Source organism: Empidonax traillii, unplaced genomic scaffold, assembly GCF_003031625.1.
Source record: "Empidonax traillii isolate 1590-97213 ecotype Southwest subspecies unplaced genomic scaffold, ASM303162v1 scaffold247:size2371522, whole genome shotgun sequence".
Taxonomy (NCBI): Eukaryota; Metazoa; Chordata; class Aves; order Passeriformes; family Tyrannidae; genus Empidonax; species Empidonax traillii.
Window position 1 is genome coordinate 2,100,517 of NW_020955440.1, and position 21,578 is coordinate 2,122,094.

The 21,578-nt window shown below is 36.1% G+C and overlaps 1 protein-coding gene across 1 annotated transcript in view; it reads left to right on the forward strand.

The window, feature by feature from the left end:
* The window catches only part of VWA8 (von Willebrand factor A domain containing 8), a 174,600-nt gene that overhangs the window by 111,263 nt on the left and 41,759 nt on the right, over window positions 1–21,578 (forward strand). Inside the window, exons 27-35 of the mRNA XM_027888842.1 lie at window positions 4,572–4,680; window positions 5,472–5,610; window positions 6,815–7,017; window positions 13,455–13,571; window positions 14,048–14,112; window positions 14,233–14,358; window positions 14,977–15,086; window positions 17,110–17,264; window positions 19,024–19,225. Of these exons, the coding sequence (XP_027744643.1) occupies window positions 4,572–4,680; window positions 5,472–5,610; window positions 6,815–7,017; window positions 13,455–13,571; window positions 14,048–14,112; window positions 14,233–14,358; window positions 14,977–15,086; window positions 17,110–17,264; window positions 19,024–19,225 (1,226 nt within the window). The remainder of the gene's footprint in view (window positions 1–4,571; window positions 4,681–5,471; window positions 5,611–6,814; window positions 7,018–13,454; window positions 13,572–14,047; window positions 14,113–14,232; window positions 14,359–14,976; window positions 15,087–17,109; window positions 17,265–19,023; window positions 19,226–21,578) is intronic.

Here is a 21,578-nt window from a genome sequence, read left to right on the forward strand (position 1 = left end):
TTCTTTACATACAACTACACTTTGTTTTTCCCATTGACATCTGTTACAGCACATTTGTCCAAACTCATGTTAATCTGTCATTTTGGTGCACTGTTTAGACCATCTGAAATTTCTAGGTGAAACAGCATTTAGCTCCAATTTTGACATTTATCCTTGATGAAATTGTCATTCCGTATTTTTCCTCCTGTCACTGTCCACATCCAGGTGCTTGCTGTAACTTGAATATTTTTTTACATTAACTGAATTTTCTATATGTAATATAAATACGTAATTTTAACAGCTTTAACTTTCTCTTGAGACCGTTATTTATTTTCCCCCCAGGTAATCTGTAGTTAATTGTTGGATATGTCTCATATCATATATGTCTGTTGCCCATCCTGTGCACTGTGGAGGCGGCGGAGGGTGGGGTCTGCACTTGACTGTCAGGGAACAGGAGTTTTAACATACAACTGTTCTGAATATCTAGTGCTTATACTTTTAATTAAAATATGTTTGAATAAATTGAGGACAACTGGCTGTTAAGGAATATTCCTGATTTCAGACTACATCTTACTTTAGTCCAGAGAGGTTACATGGGATGGAAGTCTTTTCAGCTACGTGGAGCACGGGCTATTACTGGAGCCCTTGAATAATACATTCTGTGCCAGCACTGAGATGGTTTACAAGATCATATATTAAGCGGCTTTGTTGCCTGTAATAGTTTATGTCCACAGCTGTACTAGTCTGGCAGTGAAGAATTTGCATTCAGTGGAACTTCAGTCTTACAAGATTCATAGCTATTTTCCAGTGTGTTCTCCAAAAGCTAAATAAATAACTTTATGAAGCAGGTTCTGTTGACTTTTTGAACACAGTTGTTTGGGTTGGGGGGGGGTTTCTTTGTTTGTTTGATTTTATTTTTTCATAGCCTAAAATGAATTTATTTTCTGAAATCAAAAATATAAAAATGGAAAGAAATTGTGTTCTGTAGGTGTCACTTTGAAAAGTTTTCTAGCAGCATGAGAGAATTATCTTTTGACAGATCATCTCCCCTTACACTCCTGTGCAGGAAGAAACTCAGGCTGGATAGTAATTTTTTTGTAGAATCATTTCATCAGCTGTAGGTCCCATGCTGTCACTTTTCTGAACAAAATACCTGCTTGTATATACATTTTGTGGACAGCAGTAATCCTGTAGAAAACCAGGATCTAAACTAAAGAGTGAATAAACATTAAAATAAAAAAAATCTGTATTTTCCTTAAGCAAAAGGCTTTGACAGATCATAATCAAAGAACTGATCAGTTCTTGCTTTTCAATCTTGGCTTAAATTACTTGCTTTTAAATTTTGGCTTTCTTACAAGATTAGTGTAGTCTGTCCTGTAGTTTTTCTGTTCTACAAACCCTTTCCAGGTTTGAGAAAAGAAAAAAATCACTGATCACTCTGTACACCCCTAGCTGCAGAGCAGTGGAGTCTCAATTTTTTTACCCAACCACTGCACTTTTCATACCGGTCAGATCTCTTTGTATTGCAGATTTTTGCCAGTGTTGACATTTCCATAGTATTCTGTCTGCCGTTTAAGTAAATGTTATTTGGTTAATTAATTTGAAATACAGCAATGTGGCAGTACTTTTACTAGTCCTGTCACTTCAAGTTATTCTCAGAACTTGATTGTTAATAATAAGTCCTAGGAAAAGAAGAAAATTTCCCTTCTTCACTGTGTATCAGATACATTCGCTAGAGGAAAGCTGATAAGATATATACACGTTTTCAGTGTGGGCATGTTCCAGTCCTTCTGCACCCTGAGTCTCTTCTGCAAGTTATTCAGAAGGCAGACCTTTAATGCTACCAGCTTCTTCAATACTCAGTCTTTCTTGAACGCAATTTGTATGAGAGAGCAGTGAGATGGAGAAAAGTTGTCAGGCCCTAGAAGAATAAGATCCCTATTACTCTTGATAAAGTGCTCTGTATTATGAACTCTACTTTCTGTTTTATTCCTAAATTCTGATGTACATTTCCCTGCTCCTTCCTGTTTATGATGACTTGGTCTGCTGCCTCACAGAAAGTAAATAATTTAGAAATGGGGAAGAGAACAAAACCTTAAGAATCTAGGAGAAAGGAGAAATCAGTTTTCCTGAGGGAAGAGAGGAACTATTAGCAAAGAAAATCTCCAGAATGCTGAAACAGAGTGGAAAAGTTTTGTTTCTGTGGGAATGCAATCTGTAATTCTGTTGCTATATAAAGCACAATATTTGGTTAGAGCTGGTTATTTACATATGTTTTGTGTTACATTTTATAGCTATTCATGATTATTAGTAAAGCTGTTGATTTCTGGGATGTTGTCCATGGGAGTAATGTGTAAGGAATTAAAACTAAAGTCCAAGTCCTTGTGGAAGTCGATGTTCCACTGAGCTAACAGGAAATAATTATTCCTGATTATAGACATATCAGAGATTAGGCTACTCAGACTCATAGAGCAAAACAAAATCTCCAAGGATTTTTTGCACACGAGACAGCTTGTGGCTCAAGAAATAACCAATGTTTTTCCAACAAATCATTTAGAAACCCCAAATGGAAGACTATAGTAAAATTCTATTTCATAGACATCTAAATTAACGTTTAGTATAGTGACTTGACTGTTTACCCATTCTCTGACTGTATGAATGAATTTCTCTAAGAATTTTGTGTATATTGAAATAGTGCATCCTGAATGTTTTTCCCTAATGATGGTGTTGAATGTTGTCATCTGCCATATTGTACTTGCTTGGGTTTTTTTTTTTTTTTTTTTTTTTGAGTCTGGCTTTATTTCTCATTGTAATTTGGGAAGAATGTTGGCTAGGTTACCTAGGTGTAAAGAATGGAAAAATGCAAACTGAATTGAGGAAGAATTCAAATTTAATCACTCTGCAAACATTGACATTTATTGATATTCTTAATTAGGCAACAAACAGGCAATGAAGATTCTGCTGGTTCCTTGACTAAGAGGGAATTAATGGGGTGCACTTTCCTCATTACATATCCCAATGGCATATTGCTGGCACCTGGATATTTATTTATCTATGAGCACCAGCAATCTATAGCAAAATTTTCTGTTTGCAAGAAGTGTCTTTGGCTGTCTTGACTGTCTTGGCAGATGGTCCAAACACATAAAGATGATGGAGGCTGAGTGTTTTTCTGCCTCCGATTTCTAGCTTCTTCTAGTGGCCTGAGGTTTGGTGACAATATACCATTAAGAAATGTTGACACATCTTTCCTGCATGAGTAGCAAAGATTGGAGGATATTTGGGTTCATTCCCTGACTTTTCCTCTAATTTTTTTAGGGGAAAAATAAAACAAAAATAAAATTCCCAAAGTTTCATATGTAGTCCAACTGAAGTTTTTTGTTGTGGTTTGTTTTTTGGTATTTTTTTGAGATCCTTTCTTATTCTGAAATAGTATAAAGAAGAAATTAAACAAACCTCTAATACCTAGAAGGGCCAGGATAAATGGTGAGGAGAGGGAAAATAATTGTAACAGTAGGAACAAGAATCATGAGATAGGACAGAAGAGACCAAGCAGATACTTATAACAAACAGTCTAAGAGAACTTCCTTAAAATAGACTTTGAAGATATTTATAGAAACTGGGAGAAAGAATGTCTTCTATTCTCTTGCCAAGTCCTGTAGCTGTTCGGTAATGTGCAACGGCATGTAACACAGAATGTTGTTTTGATAGGAGGTCTCTTTAGGAGCAACTGATCCCAAGTAAAAGAAACCAAAAGTTTTAAGTTCATTAGCTTGAAGGTATTCGTGCCAGTTAACGAATTCAAACTGCTTTCAGTGGTTGCAGATCACTTCAGAGAAAAGAAATAAAAATTGTACTGTCCCTATTTTGCTGTCATGCTACACTGTCATGCACTAGCATTTTCTTTTCCTATATAAATGAGTTTAACTGTGATCCCTATATTTCTTCCCTAAATAAAGGGTACCAAATGAATAAATCTACTAAATTCATACTAAATGAATGAATTTACCTACCAAGGCAAGTAAATGTGGCTTTTGAAGACGTCTATGTACTTTCTGTAGATGGTGTTGGCCAGAAGGCAATGGGATACTCTCAGTCTGTATTCCTTTGCCCTTGTTGGTTTGAGCAGACATAAAATAAATGGAAATAATTAATGGAACTTTTATTGCATTGTTAACTAGCTACAGTGTTTACTGTGCTTATTCTGCTGGTCTTTGGATGAGTGAGCCGCTGACAGGAATTCCTTTAAGGATTGCTATCACAGCCTGCCTGATCCGAATAAAGCAAAGCAAGGGATGTCTTGGATATATTTTGCTGCATATGTCACAAAACTTATAATTTTGAGGCCATTTTATATGCATTGCTTCTTCATTTATGATACTGCATAGATTGTGACTGTATTCGTCATACATGAGACTAAAATGAGACTAAAACCACTTTTTGTGGTTTAAAATGTAAAAAAGAATTAAATTTTTTTTAGCAAGAAATCTTCAGATATATTTCATTAGAAAAATGCAGTTGTTTAAATTATTTATTCCATATCAGTTACTGGTTAATAAATGTACAGATTCACTTGTTCCTGTATTATTTGACAGACTACCATTACCCGATCTTAAATTTATGGGCTACTGGAAAGTTGATCAGCCAGGAAATGCACAACAGAAGCTGCTGTGTCCATCAGAAACTCAAAAAATAGATGTAAAGGTTTGTCTTTTAAACTTCTTTTTTAATACATATAATACTGGTTTTATGTACTGGGACATGAAGAATCTAAAAAGTGATTGATTAATTAATTTAGAAGAGATTTTTATAAGAATATTGAAAATGCCATATGTGAAAGAACTTTGTAGCTGTTTGGGATGCTTGAGTGTCGCCAGTTTCAGGCCCCAGACCTCAATTATTGACTACAATCAGTCACTGAAAAGAAAGCTGTTTTTCTATTTTGCATAGAGCTGAATTCTTACAAGTCTTTGACACGTCCAAGTTTGAATCTGAACTTTTGGTAAAATTTTATCTACAGCCTAAGTTTCTAAGTCTTTTTCAGCTCTGCGTTCTTGGTTGAACTTCAGTAATTATTGCTCCAGTGAGTAAGGAAAAACCTTAACTTCTGATGTGGTGTAGGGCTGAGATCTAAACTTTATATAATAAGAAATTGCCATCGAACTTCATTGAAAAAAAAATACTCTGATTTTTTTCCTTGTGTGAACTGTTTTTTATCAGTACATGATACCTCTTTCATGTCACTAAGCAATAATAGTTCCAAACCATTAAAAGACTAAAGAGAAAAGGCATAATGATTTCTGTACTGTAAAGAAAATGGTAGTATGGACATTCAGAGAGCTTGCAGAAAGCATTTCCTTTCCCCTTTTATTTAGTTAGTAATTGGTCTGGTTCTGGCGTTAAGAGTATTATGCCTTGAAGAAGATTTTTAGATTTTCCTAAAGAATGGAGAGTGGAATATTTTAGGAAGCCCTCATTGTTACCATTTGTTTTAGGGCCCTGTGTACTTAAATATTCAAGGCTTTCCAGTGGAACGACATGAAGCCAGATCCCTCAATTTCACTGAAGAACTTGCTTTTTGGACACTGCCTTTAGATGAAATCAACTTAGTTTGTGATGTCACTGTAACAAAAGGTACAGTAAGAAAAGCTGCTAACTTTTGTGGTGATCCCAAGTATTATAAATAGTGAGAAATCCTGGAGATGATGAAGGACTAGAATGTTGACTTTGTAAGTGTAGTAACAACACTTCAGTGCATTTCCAGTAGTGTGTATTTCTAGATATGTTTGCAATGGAGTATAGGCATAATACTAGGAATTTTAATATGGGAATTAAGAATATGGACTATGGGAATGGACTATAGGAATAATCATTTTTTATTTCCACTTTTTTTTTTTTTTAAACAGTAGTTGAAATACAAAATTAATCAGCCACTGAATTTGGAGCGTAATTTCACTGAGTCATTGTGGTCTTTGTAAGGATATGCATCCTTCTCAAACTAAGAGGAAGATGTGTAATTAGAGTAGAACACAGCCACAAAATTGCAAGTCTGTTTAATTTGCGTGTTCAACACTGCATTACTTCACAAAAACGATTCTTTGATTTTTCCTCTGTCAGTTCAATTTTAGTACAAATCTTTTAACTTGGAGAGTGCTTTTTTCCCCTGTTCTCATACTGATTAAAATTCTTTTTCACTGGATCAAGCCTGTCTTAGTTACCTACATGACTTACGTCTCAAAGCGAATTGCGCAATTGGGAATATTCATAAATGTATTTAGTGTTCATCATTTTCAACATATCTAAACTTTATTGTTGTTATAAATGTATCATTAATGATCAATGCTGGAATGATCCTTTTTTTACTTGTAATCCATTTTTAAATTTTTAAATAGATTAGCAGACAAAACAGAAATTAGGTGGCTTTGTATTGATTTCAAGAATTGTCTGAAATTACTCAGGAAGGTGTTACATGTGAAAAGTTCTGTAAGGAACACATGAATTTTAAGGGAGGATGGGATAGAGAAGAAGGATGAACTGAGATTATAAACAAATACAATCAAATGAAAAGGTTTTTAACATACTAGCTGCTGGCAGATGCTGTAGTCCTGTCTAGACAAATGTGTCTTGGACTACTTGTTTGTCAATACTGTTACAAGATTCTGCTTGTTAATATTTAATCATTATCAAGAGATCGTTTCTCTCTTTATATTCCTGTGTCAACAGAAGTAATTTTTCTGTACTTTTTCCTATATTATCTGCCAAGTTCATGACACATCTATTTCCAGAAGAACAATGCACAATGTCTATAGCCTTTCATTATTTTCTTTTCTTATTTCAGAAGAGGAACCTGAAAATGTTCTTTACGTTACTACCTGCAATCCTGTTACTTTGTACTTCATGAATGTGTCTAGCAAGAGTGGATACTTTGTGGATCTTTATGACCTCTTCCCAAGAACGGTTGGAAGCGTCTGGCAACCTTTTGTGACTGTGGCTCCTCTGGGAAATCCACTCAAAGGTCAAGTGGTTCTACATGAAGAGGAGGTAAAAAAAAATTTAAATGCACCTAAATGTTTAGTGATGAGCAAAGTAGCATCGTGAGGGTGGGATCACTGAGGACTCTACCTCTGTAGACTGAAATAGCCTGGACAAGCCTGCCTTCCTGCAGAATGTTCTCTCTTTTACTGTACTTGAAGCTTGGGAGTTGCCTTCAGATTTAGTTTTTTTGTGGGGATTTTCCTCTTGCACTTTTTAGTTATCATTCTTGAAGCTGAGTTCTACCTGTTATCTTATTTCTCTCAGTGATAGAGGGAGATTGGCCTTCATGGGAGAAAGGGAGAGAGTGGATCGAGTTCAGGAGTCTCAGTCAAGCAGCATGTTTGCAAAGTGCGAAGTCCAGAGTAAGGTGTATCATGTGAACTTAAGTTCTGCTTCCTTTTTTACTTTTCAAGTAATATATAAAAGAGATGTCTTCTGGGTCACAAAGTAAAATGTTGCTCATATTTTCTTCATGCCACTATTTTTGATTTGTTTGGTGAATCCATTTCTCATTCTGTAACATCTGAAGTATCAAGATTAGAAAGAAGGCTGTGCAAGCCTTAACATCCAGGGTATCAGGAATGCAAATTTAGAACCACTGACAACTTCTGTGTTGGTTTGACTCAAATGCTTTTTTTAAAGACCAGTATTGCTTACTTTAGACTTTCCCTTACTGTCATTGAACTGATTATAACATTTCCAATTCAAAACTTCTTTACCCAGGAGTGGGAGGAGACAAGAGTGTATACTGTGGTGCTGCTGTTCATTTTTAACATTAATAATAGTTTATTATGTTACCTACCAGTCATTGTGGTTTGACATGGGCATGAAATCTGGTCATTGTTGGCTGGTTTAATCTTTTCCTTTTCTGAATTTCTTCTGCATATTTTTCAGTAGGTGAGAGACTTCAGTCTAGAAGAACTTTTCCTACATTGTTAAATAATTTTCAGTCATTTCTAGTGTTTTTGTGATACTGTTGTTCGAGGAATGTTTGCCAAGTGTCAGTGCTACTTTCTGATGTCAAACACTACCGTTAAGCTTGATGCCTTATGAGAAACAAAATTCTGCCTTTAGTAAAACTGTCTATGCCTTCTTTAGCTTTGCCTTGGACACTTTCCAATGCAAGTTGGAAAAAATGTGATTCTGAGGTTACCTGCTTGCTGAAGAACTATGGAAGTACCATTTGAGCTATTTTGAGTTGCACATAACACATTTGTTTGGTTCTAAATAATCTTTATTCTTCTTTGGTGAAGTTGGTGCTGGAAACTAAAACAGATGGCAGTCTGTCTTGTATCTAAAAATGTTTAGAATGTCTCACACTTTTTAATATCAAGCCAGCAATATTCCTTGTTTTCTAATTCTCTAAAATTTCTACCGTTTTGTTTTTAATCAAATCACGGTAGCATTTGGTGTCAGCAATGAAGCTTTTGTCAAAGGTTCTCCTGTGAAGCTTTAGGTAGTTTTCTCATTGTCTGGTTTTGTCTGTCCTCATGGAATATATTTTTCAGTGATAGTATGATATATATGTTTTTCAGACTGAAATAAAATTTGTTCTTTGGAGAGTCTGTTGTAGCTTAGTGTCCCTTTCTAGATGCCTTCAGATGAGCTGTAACCTCATGTTTTTCTCTGGCAAAGCTTAAATATTGCCCATTTCAGACTTGCCTTTCTTAGGAAGTGCTACAGGTGAATAAATCCTGTCTGTAAATAAGCCTGTTTTACACTGCTGGAAAATAATACAGAATTAAAATATTCTGAATGTTTTTCATTTTCTTAAGACTTTTTACATAGTGTTACCATTAAGGCAGATCTTACTCATTGGTTGTGAAAATATGTTTGATTTAATTACAAACTGGGTTGCAAAAAGACATTGTATACTTAGGTCACCATTCAAAAGTAATTTTTGACTTCCTGAAAACTTCAGTAAGAGTCTTGTACATCTTGCATCAAAAAAAAAAGGATGAAAAGGGGTTCTTTTGTGCATTGGATGCTTGTATCCATGGACTACATTAGCAATTTGTTTGGGATTGGTTTTTAAGCAAGGCACCAAAGCACAGGTCAGATGAATGCTGCTGCTGTAGTCTTCACAGCTAAGGTTTTATTCCCAACTCTTCCTGCAGTGGAGCCATGGAAAAATCATGTGCTCTGTGCACCTGTGGAGTGAGGTGGATGTTGTTGTGTATGAAATTAAATCCATTATTATTGACATTAACAGGTAAGCATATGGTCTAAGATAATAATCCAAGTAACTTCTATATTTGCCAGGATAATAAAGGTGATCCGAAGAGCATTTCACTCTGGCTAAGGTAGAACATGGTGAATTGCCCTCTGGAAGTGCCTCTTCCTTTCTACTGACAACAGAAGGAGTCCTAACATATAGTCAAGATTACTGATTTGGGGTATGCTAAGGTCACTGGCAGGCATAAACTCAGAATTTGCAGCATTCACATGTTAAAAAAAGTAGATTAGTGGCACATCTGTATTTTGGGCAATGCTCCAAGGGTGCATCAAACAAAACAAGAAAAACAAGCAATATAAATTATGTATGTGATGGTTTAGAGGTTTGTTTGTGTGTATGTGCAAAAAGACCAGAAGTATTAACAATATTTGTAGAAATAAGAATTTGCATTTATTAAACAAAAAGGCCACTTGACAGCTGCTATTTCGTAAATAATATAATCCGTTAATTAGACAATATCAAAAGCAATTTTTTCCATTTTTTTCTTTTAATAAAAGTCTTTGGAGATGAATGCTTCTGACTAATTTATAAAAAAGAACAATTTTAAAGGGAAGATAACCTTATTGGAAAAGATGAGATGATGATATTGTGGCTTTTCAAATAAGCTTGTGTGATTTATTTCACTGATGACATCCATCTCAATTCACTAGAGCCCTCCAGTGAAATAAAATGAAAAATCACCATTCCTTCCTGTCCATTTAAATAAAATTTTACTGAAAGTAAACTCCTCAGGGATTTAACTTAATTGCATAAATGGGGTATTTATCTCATTTTAAAGCACATTTACATCCTGGAAGAAAGAGTAAATGATTTTATTCGTCACATTGGTCACTGGTCTTGGTGAGCGCAGCCTGTTTTGTTTCTATCTTTTTGTTCAGACTAAAGTGATAGACTTCGAAGGGACCTTTCAGAAATATCAAGTAACTTCTTTGTAAGATGGGAATTGCATTCATCTTTTCGAAGCAGCAATGCCCTTGCCCACGAGTACTCCAGGGTGTACTTCTACTTCCTATTAAAGCTCTGTGCCCACCAATTACACTTTACTTTTTCTTTCTGCACCTATCAGTTTTAGTGTTAAGAAGAAGAGCAAATACAGACTGAAAAGAATTTTGATAACTCTCTGCATGGTTTTATACGGGGTTGCAGGAGCAAAATGCACATGGAGAATGGATTTGCCTGTAAGTTAATGACACGCTTCAGTTTTTTTTTACACGCACTTTACTCTGCTGAAAGGCTGCAGCTGGACAAACAGAGTAACCTACAGTCTATGTCAAGGAGCACAACAGTGTTCATCCAAGCAGTGTCCTGTTAGCATCCTTTAACACTGCTTTTATATTTCTTGGTCAGGAAGTGGGGTAGGGAGGGAGGGAAGTGCTTTTCCCTGTCCCTCGTGCTGCTGCAGTTCTGTCAAAGCTCCGTGATAACAAGGGAGTCTGTGGCACAAAAACTGACACAGAGATCCACCTCAGTCACTGCACATAGAAGATGGCAATCATCCTTTAAAAGAAGACTTTTTTATAAGAGTTTGTGATCTGGCCTGAAGCACATAATTCCTGAGTATGGAAGTACCTGCAACATACTACTAGTAACATCTGAAACCATAATATTCTGATGTATGTCTTCAGGACAAAGGGTGTATTTTCTTCAAAAACTAGTAGATGTTATTTAATTATCTTCTTTATTTCCTGGTTATTAATAAGACTTCCCTTTTTTGCAATCACATAGAAATGTGCTTACATAGAAATGTGTGCACCTTTTATAGAAAGGGAGAAGACTCATTTTCCATAAGTACAAAGCTTATATCTCTACTTATCTCTACTAGATCTCTAGCCAGTTCACAGAAATCTTGAGTTCGATAAAGTCTCCCAAATAATCTGAAAGACACAACTTGCATGAATTAGAATACCAGTAATCTACTTGAATACATTTCCCTACCTCTGAAGACATGGAGGTTTGATCCCCAAAGAACAAATTCTTGCACAGACTTTTTTCAATTGAACCTGGTGAACACTGTGTTAATATTTGTATCTGTGCCTAATATTTACAGTGTCAGGATTGTTACCTGTGTATCACTCAAGGCTCTAATAGAATGACTCTAATAGAAAAGGTGGGACAGGACGCAAGAAGAGGTATGGAGGGATTACCCTGCCAAGCTAAAGATCAGCCTCAAGCTGAAGCTGACAGCTAAGAAGAGTCTGTATTTGCGAGCTTGCTTGTTCAGGACATGAGGATTGAGGGCAGAAGAGATCAAAACTGACAGTAAATTTGGGGAGAAAAATACAAAAGCATTAAAGCGAGTTATTTGTACTGTCCCACTCTGAAAATTCCCCAAACACTCCACTCTGTTTGCAAGACCATAAGGAACAACTTCCCATAGCAGCAAAATGAAATCACAGCCCTGTTTGATTTAAAGACTTTTTAGAGGAAAATGCTGGCTAAAATAAAAACAGCAGTAAGGAAAGGGAAACTTTGGAGTAACTAAAAATAAAGGCACACCACTTCACAAGATTGGCTATTGCATCTGTCCAGAGCTTGGAATTCCAGACACTGGGGTTGGGAGGTCGCCCAGAGGTTACTTTTCTCCCAGTCAAGAACAAACACAGCGGAATTGCACACCAACGTCTTTTCCCAGCCCACTTGAAGAGTTGCCAAAGCTGCTCTTGGATGTGTTCACAAGTGACGCAAAAATCTATTCTTAAACACAGACAGAATATACATCAGTCACTTAGCACAGAAGGAAACCATTAACATCAAAAGGGGTGGGGTAGAGAGGCTTTTTATATTACCAACTGCTCTCATAAATTTAACGCTAAGTGGAAAAATGTAATTGATTCGTATGTGTTCTTTATCTCACGTGGAAGGCTAATGCATTGCTTTGGTACAGCAATGCTGTTACAGAATTGTATAAATAAAATATAGCAGAAAACCAAAATCCAAAGCAAGTGCCCTATTTTTTTTCCTGAACCACATTTATATAATTTTGGTTTGTAATACATAAGCAGACTTCCTTTTTTAGAAATATTGAACTCGAACTGAAATTCCCAAATGCTTCGAATAACATGATAATGTTTTAAATGCTTTACCATATTTAGTTTAAAATTACTGCCATTATTGAAGTTAACTCTCACAAATAATTCTAGTGAAAGTGTGACGTGTACCCAAAAAGAACAAAACCACCATGACTCAGATTGTTTGTATTTGTTTTATTTAGGGAAATTTGTGGGAATTTATGTTTTACTTCCTTAACGTCGGTCGTGTGTCATTGCACATGTTGTACGTAGACAGTTTACTTTTAGTAAGTCCTTGCAGAACCTAATGTCCTTGCAGACCCTAACGTTTCCTTGAATGGCAAACAAAAAATTCAACACAAGGCTTAATTAACTTGTTCCTTCGTACCTTCTAAATTTCATTTGATGCAGTTAAGGTTGTCCCTGAATGACTGTTCTCTTGAATTCTTAGGTAAACACGTTAGGAGCAGCTATAGTATTTTGCAAAAAGAAATGTTTAAAATGCCCCCACCATTTGACAACATGTGTGGACCCTGGGGCATTCAGAAATCCAAAGTTCAAAATTTAGCATGTCGTGTTTTCGTGTGACATGAAAAACACTTGTACCACTCTGTGCAGCATCCAGTCTGCTTCTCATCTCCATCCTGCTGTCCTCCCACAACTGTCCTATCTCTGACACTCTAAGCTGTCTGAGTGTGCAGGTTAAAGGATTGTCACACACTGGGATATTTAATAGGCTCCACAGTATCAAAAGTATGAAACTGGAGAGAATGTACTAATCCATTTCTTCTCTCACCGGTTTGTCACCTTCGGTGGGACTGAAGAAATGGGTACATTAGAGGAATGGTAGGAAAACATAAAAAATGAAAGGAAATATTTTAGTGACTTGACAGAACAAATTGGTGTGTCTCTCACCTGTAACTGAGCACAGCTTGGATGTGTAAGCCATACTAGTCTAGTTCCTAGAGCTTACGCAGAAGTGAATGTGAGCCCTTGCATGTACTTAACCTCTTCAATTCAGTTTCTCTATGAACTTCAAAATGAATGAGGAAAATTCAACTTATGTTTTCCAAAAAAAAAATCTAGATCACCTTTCCAAAATGTCCTAATTTGTTGGAGTTGCAAAAGTGCTTCAGATAGAATTGTTGTAGTCTCTTAAATGAGTTTGAGATGTACACAGATCTGCTTTTCATTTACAGAGCAATGTCGTACTGTTGCTGGATACAAGCAATGGTGCCCTTCGCCACCTTGTGCTCTTACCAGATGCTCAAGAGTCTCCTAAGAGAACATCATGGTGGCGCAACAAAGAAGAGATGGTGAGGAGTAGCACCTGCCTCTATTATACTAAGTTTTTTTTAAATCAAAGCTCAGTATTGGAAAAACTGTCCCGGGATCGTTAAGCTTTTCTGGTATTACAGCCCAAGCATTTAACTGTTTATTCTTACATGTATTTAATGTCTTACACAGCAAACAGTATTGTTATGGAAGAGTGATATGAAAAATATAAATAAATCGTCTGAAGACATTTATCTTTAAAGTATCCCTCTTTGGAGCTAGACCTGGAAATAATTGAACATTTTGTTACAAGGAATTCTGTCCAAAAAAATGAACTCAGTTATTATGCAATTATATGACTAGCAACAAGGCAGGCTAGATAGCATTTTGAGAGGTAATTAATGCTGTGGATTCTTCTAAACAAAGGGAAAAAAATAATACACTTTTGGGGAAGTCAAGGAAACTCGCTGGTGTGATCTAACAAACACTGATTGCTCTATGACTTATTTTTATACAGAGCAACTACAAAATGTGCCGAGAGTTTTCACACAAAAACTGGCTGGTGTTCTACAAAGAAGCAGGGTGAGAATAAATTATATCCTTATATTATATTGATTGATAATAGATTTCCTTATCCTTTCCTTATCCTTTGTAATAGATATCCCTAACTGATTATTCTTCTCTTGGCTTCCAATTTTACAGAAACCACCTTATTGTACTGGATGTTTTGGAGGGTCAAACTCATACCATCTCCCTGCCAATTAGTCTGAAATCTGTTTTCCTGGCAGCTGAAGACCGGTGGCTCTTGGTGGAAAATGAGACAAATAAGTTAGTTCAGCCTGATTTTCTTGGTGGCATTATTTCTCGTTTGTGTCTTGTTTATGTTCAGGAGTTTCACTTCTGGTCTCAGAGTTTTTTTCAGACGGACTGGACTTTAAATTTGGTGTTTGAAATGCAGATTTGCTTGTGCTGAAAGTGCAGGTAGGCTTATAGAGTAGGAAATGAACAGGATATGCCTGCCTCTAAAAATCTAGACTAGTTTTGATTGTATGCATGTTATTACTGATTTTACTGAGGTGGTATTGAACTTCAGAAATAACAATGTTCATGGACCTAGTCTTGGAAATACAGACACATTGTCCAGAGTTGGCACCTACTTCCTTTACTTTCATGGTCACATGGAAGAAATGTTACTGCACTATCTTGTTTTTATAAATGAGCAGCAAATGAAAGTGTGTAAATAGTTGCCAGAAGACAAATCTGCCAATTGCTGGCTTACCCTTTCTTATCTCACAGATGTTGGTAAGTTGTATTTAGTTTTAGCAAAAGGTGTTGATAACCTTGTTTATATAAATGCAGAATGTTTTCACTGTTTCAGAAGATAAAAGTCTTTGTTTAGAATTACAGGCTCAATCAGGAATTATTATAAATGTGTATCCTTTACAGGAAATTTCTTTTAACCAAGCATGCCCATATGGAAGCTCAAGACAGTGCGGTTTGCCAGCTTTATGCATTGAGTGAAGAGCCAGCTGAAATGGGATTTGGCTTAACAACAGGTATTGAATGCAAGCTTGGCTAGTTCCTTCTTCTTTTTTTTTTTTTTTTTTTTTTATTCATTTCTGTTTGCAACTGCACAAACAAGGCTTTTTAAAGGTCTAAATAATTAACCTTCTTTCTGATTCTCTTTTTGTCCTCCCCTTATCATGTTTGCTTAATAATACCTTTTCACAAGGCATGGCACATCCCATGCCCAGACTGCAGGTTGTTTGAACAAAGCATCTTTGTTTCATTTTAGCATTTAAGACCCTCAGTCATGGACTTTAAGGAAACAGACAAGCATATGGAATGGAAAAGGAAGAAAGATGATTAGACAGGAATTAGAACAGGAATACAGGGGAACAAGTCAGGTTGTATGCTGTTGCAGATCTGCTGCACACAGTCAGATGAGCTAAAAAACATCTCCCAGCCTCAGAAAAATACAAAAGACCTACTGTTAAAACAGAACAGAAGTCACAGTTTCTGTAGTTCTGTCACTAGCGTGCAGGGGGCCATTAAGACCATCACACCTGTGTTGAAAAATAGAGGCAATTCGATCATTAAAATTCCCAGATGATGCTAGGCATTGAGACATGTCTTAATTACAGAATAAGGCAGAAATCTCCAGTGGTCATAATTCGGACTGGTAGGATCTATCTTCAGATCTGATAGCACTTTTAACCCTGAGCATTTGATCATGCTGCACAAGATCTTTAGCGTACTTGGTACGTGTGCATCCCACCTAACAGCTTATAGCTTTTGGTCACTGTGTCTTGGAGAGACAGAGGAAACAAATAGAGAAACCACTTTATATGTGTTGAAGAGGGAGAAAGTTTTATTCTGGTTCTTTTAGCTAGCATAAGTATGAAAAATGAGATTAATGCAGTTGTAAACATGATACAAGCAAATGTTATTGACAAATAACAAATAGGACTAATTTTACATAAACAGCAACAATGTGGATACAAAAAACTAACTACAGCCTAAATATCTAGAATCCTTTTTATCTCTTGTAAGTTTACCAACTTATCAAGCGCCATCAGAGCACAGTAATTTCCTTCCTCTAACTACCTTATTTAGAAAACATTCTAGAGTATCATTCATCAGATGGATAGAAACATTATTATAATTTCCAGTCTCAAAGTATTGTGGACAGTTTTTTGCTGCATGCTTTCTGTGCTATTTTAATCCTTTGTTGTCTGATTTCTTCTCTTCCAATCCAAAAGGTTATCATATCTCCTCTCCACTTTTTTCCAAATCATTCAGCAAACGCCAAATGTAGCATCTTCAGCCTGTTCTTGTTCTTGTGAGGCAGAACCTGTGACAGGAGAACCAACAAAAGTTAGACTAGTATTGCTTTACTGCAGACCCAAACCAGTAGCCCATTTATCCTTTGATGGAGAAAAAACTGTCTCCCTTTGCCAGGTGAACGAGATAGTCTGCCCATTGAAGTGGAAACAGTGTATGCTGCAGCACTAAAGATAGCAGGTTCTGACTGTGTTGATAACTTGAGGCAAGGTAAAAGGCTCTTACAGTTGCACAGAATAAAATTTAGTTTTCCTTAGCTTAAAGATGAAGAAAACTAGACCATTATTTAACAGAAATGCATTATAAATTCATTACAAATATTATTAAAATTTCAAAGATAGCAAGACAGTCACTGAGAAGTGTCACATTGACACTTACCTGTGCAAACCTACATTTTGCCTTTTGGTACATTTGCATTATAGTAGTTTTCAATGAGATCACATGCTGTTTTATTCCATAGACTTCCTGCCTCATTTGCACAGTAGAGGGCAAAATTAAGTGGTGTAAGCGTCTACAAAGCTAGTAATTCCTGATTTTAAGTACTTAACTTTACAAAACTAAGACTGTTTCCTGGCTTCTTTTGTGTGGTATAGTATAATCAGATCTTCAGCTTTTTAGTAATTTTATGCTCGGAGTAATAGCAATGTTCAGTGCTCAGCGCTCTTACAGTTAATATTGTTTCCTATTGCACATCTGGTTTTAATGACTTTCATTTTGTTTAATTTCCCTGTTTAGCGTCAGAGCTGTGTGTGCCGCATGCTGTTTCAAGTGACCAGCTATCTTCAGAAAACCTCAGTGCAGCTGTGGGACAAAAGATCAGCTCCCCCAACAGGATCTTCTCGGATGAACAGAATTACGCTACTGTTGTTATTGGTTTCCCAGACCTCTTGGTAAATACTCAGCATTATTATAAAATGAAGTAATATGGTCTCGTTTATTCTGTAACCAGTTAAGTACCTGTTTACCAAACGATGGAAAAAAAAAAAGGGAATGACAGTAAGTGACAAATTCACATAGTGTACACCATTTGTTAGGGTAGTCTAATCTAGAGGGATTTCAGTGGAGTTTTAAGTAGTAAGAAATTGGACAACATAATGTCTAGCATAAACAAAATTCATTGTTGGTGAGCTCTGAACAGTTCTGGCTAGAGCAGTATTTTGTAAATCATGTGTTTTTACAGTTTTTTAATTAAATATAACAACTGAGGAAAAGGTTATCAGTATAATTTTGGACTGTTCAGTATGAACTTTTTGCTCAGCATGCAGGAGGTCAAGACTAGATTTAAGAAAAAGAAAAAAAGATACAGAAAATGGTAGCAAAACTATACAGCCCCTTCAGTAGTGAACAATGTAGCTGAGAGTAAATACTGCATGTAACTGTGCTCACTGCTGTGACACAGTTAGAAAAGGACCGGAAAGGAAAGTGAAACTTAGCAGTGTAATGACTAGGGGTGTTACAAGGAGTGGAGGTAAACATAAGGAAAATAAAAGCAGTATATTTAACTCTTTGGACCTTTTTTTCTATTTGCCACCTAATGATAAGTAAAAAAGGTAGTGCTTATGGAATAAATAATTGTAAGTCATGTTTGCTTAATAAATTGGGGCAAATTAGAAAATATAAGTGTTAACATACATGAGTTTTGGGAAAGCCAAATGACAAAAGAAAAGACTGAAATCCAAAAGGATTCAAAAATATGTTTTTGACAACAAGACATCCCCTGTATTTGCAACTAGCTTTTGAATTTTCCTTGATCTAGATTTATATGACCAGGTTGATTATTCTAGCTATTCATATTATTTGCAATGGATGTGAGTTTATTGCTGGAAAAGGGAGGTGGTTTAGAAGAGGGAGTACTAAAGGTGCTGCACTCTTCAGTACTCACACACCAATGCTGATCATGAAGCATTTTGCTCTGCCTGATTTAGACTGAGGCCCCATCTTTCTTCATACATGGTTTTAGATGTCCATGTGAATGTCAAAGGGGGAGTGCTAAGGGTGAATGTTAAGGGTGATGGGGTAAAACTTCAGATTCAGTGTTTAGTGATAGTGATGTAGGTGTTCAGTATGAGCAAGGTATCTGAGCTCTTGTTTGTAGTAGCAGTGCTCTGCTTACCAAACACTGAGGCCTTCAAGATGATTTTTTTCTCTAAGCTCTTATAACCATAGTGGGAGATGAAGGAACTGGCTTTCATGTGGACACCTGTATTTATGTTTCTGAACTTTATTGCTAGTTTTGGGAGCTTTATTGCCTAGTTTTGAATTTACTACTGAAATATCTGTTTGCATTTATCTACATTAGTGGAAACTTAGTTTATGGTAACAGTTTGTTATACAGTTTGATTCCAGATGAGGTTATTTAAATGCTTTCTGTTCCTGGTTCAATATGAAAAAAAGATGTTGGTTCAACTTCAGATCTTCAGAAATTCTTAAAGCCTAAAACTTGTGTATATGGTTTGTTGGTTTTCACTCCTAGAGGAGTTTTTGATGACAAAATAATCCAAGACTCATCCTTGTCATGTGGTAACATAAGAAGTAACCACAGTAGCCACATTTGATTTGAAATTAAATAAAAAGTGGAACTTGTCAAGAAACATTTGTTCCTACGCTCAGTAATGGTAACATTTTCTTCACTACACTCCTCTCTTGCAGTCTCCCAGTGAAGTGTATAGCTGGAAAAGAAGCTCCTCTCTGAGTCAAAAACGTGCTTCTCCTTCTGATCCATTTTATTATGGAGCCCAGCGGAAAAAAGGAGCTGCAAAACAAACCAATTGTGTAACTTTATTGGCTTCTAATCAAATAGCCAGAATTTTAGCACCTGGAGATGTGCCTTTGAAAGACATTTACCCAAAAGGTAAGAGGTTCATATACTTGTGCTGCAACACACTTGTTTTTTGTTTTGCAAACTGCAATCACTCATTAATCTTTCCAAAATGTTCTTAAATAATCACATAGCAAGTGTTTGAGAAGGACGAGAGTAGTTGCACTTATTTTTAAAATTATTTTATATCATATTAATATGCTGAATTATGCTTCTGGGAATTAATAGGCTGTCTACACTGTGAATATCCTGGTAGATGGGATCTTCCTCTGTCTGCACTGGAAATCCACTGTAAGAATATGATCATTCCAGTTCAGCAATCAGCCTTCACCAGTATTTCCAAGTTCTACTCAGTGTCATGCAGAGATGCAGTGATAAACCTGTTGTCTGACTAACTCAGTATTCTATCCCCAGCAGGAACAATGGGAGAGGTTATTTTGGGAATGCATGTGAGCCTGTCCACTTCATTGTTTTTCCTTTCGTACTTTCTCAATATTTGCAGTTGTTTTGCTAGGGATATTAAAACCTCAGGCTTTAAATCTCCTTTTACGGACCTGTTGTCCACAAGTTTGTCTGGTCCCTCTTTGAGCTTATGTGTCTCTACAGCAAACTCAAAAGTTGGTGATTTTCTGTGATCAGCTGATCTCCCACCACATTTATCAAGTGCCCCTTTTTCTACTGTTGCAGGCTTGGGTGAGTAACAGTTCGGCATTCACCTTAACCATCACCTTCATGACTTTGCCAACTTCACTCACATCTGCCTTCTCTCCAAACTGAAGAGATCCAGGCTTTTTAGTTCTTGTCTTGTCCAAGAGAATGTTGCCCGAGCAACATTCACATACAGCAAAACTGTCCTCCTTTTATACACTAATAAAGAAAGCAGGTGTAGACTAGTGGTCTTCAGACCTTTTTGTGCTGCCATTCCAAGCTTTCTGTTACTACCGTAACTTTAGCTTCTTTAGCAAATAACTACAAATATACCAGTTAGTGCTAAATAACAGCACTTGTGAGTTCTGCATTAATTACCTCTAGGAATCTCCAAAGAAAGTTTACTATCAAAAGAGAAAACCCCCAAAGTATATGTAAATGGTAGAATGGCAGGGTTTTTGTAATTCATCAGCATGAGAACCTATTCATGATTTATTCTGTGTGTGAACTTTCTGTCCCAGAATAAACACTTTATTCCAAATTAACTCCCTTGAACAGAATGAATTATCTAATATTCCTGCCCTTGTTTAACACAGATTAACTTCCCTGTGTAGAGAAATCCTTTTATTTATTACTAAGAGCCAAGTCAAGGATATCAGCAAGGTAGAAAACTTAAGTTACTACATTTGTAAAGGAAAGATTACCTTTTAAAAAGATTAAATTTAATAGAATTAGTAAAGAGTTTGCATCTTGGAACTAATTTACCACTTCAGGTTGTAATCTTCTCATACTTTATAAACCATTGAAGGGTCAGACTGGGTCACTTTTTTTCAGGCCTTCACAGGAAAAGAAGGGATCTGACTCTAAAGTAGATGGTTTAAAAATTCAGAAGATAAATATTCTGAGTTTTTGTTAAAATTAATTTAATTTGGGAGTGAGAGAGGGATATAGTGTTTCCAAATGACAGCTAAAATTGACAGCTATTTCTAAAAACCTTTTACATTGCTGTGGTGTGTGACATTTTTCATGCTAGATTACTGTAGTTAAAAAACAGGGGACATTCTTTGTGAATCCTGGATAACAGTGACTTGAGTATTTTATCAGTCTGAAAATTGACTTCTATCTGGCCAAGCAGTTTAATTTTTTTTTCTCAGCTATGATGAAATATATTCATGAACAGGAAGTGAGAGCTTTAAATGTGTAGAAAATTTTATGAGATTTGTACAGTGCTTTATGGCCATTTAAGTTGAAAAATTTCAAGCCTTAAAGATCATTATCATTGATTTTTCTTTTCTAAATGATGTTTTAATTTATTAATTACAAAAATTGATCTTAACTGAATCATGTTTAATATGACCTTACTGATACAATTAAATGGGACTTGAGCAAGCCTCTGGGTTTTCTATTCCATAGCCATTTTTGGGGGCTTTTTCAGGACATTTCAATTTTTCATTTAATGACCAGTTTTTCTAGCGAAGGAGGAGCTATGAGGGAATTCCTACAGACACCTGTGCTACTGAGCATGTAATGAAAAAACCAGAAAAATTAATTATTACTGAGGTGACGGTGCTGATGTTACTGGTTATTATTCATGGCAGGAAGGATTCACCATGAAGGATTCCAAAAGGACTACAATTCTGACTGCAACAGAAATAGCAGATGAAATTCAGTGTAGATATCAAATACATTAGGGAAGAAAGAATCCTAATTCTATATGAAAGAAGATGGGGCTGATCAG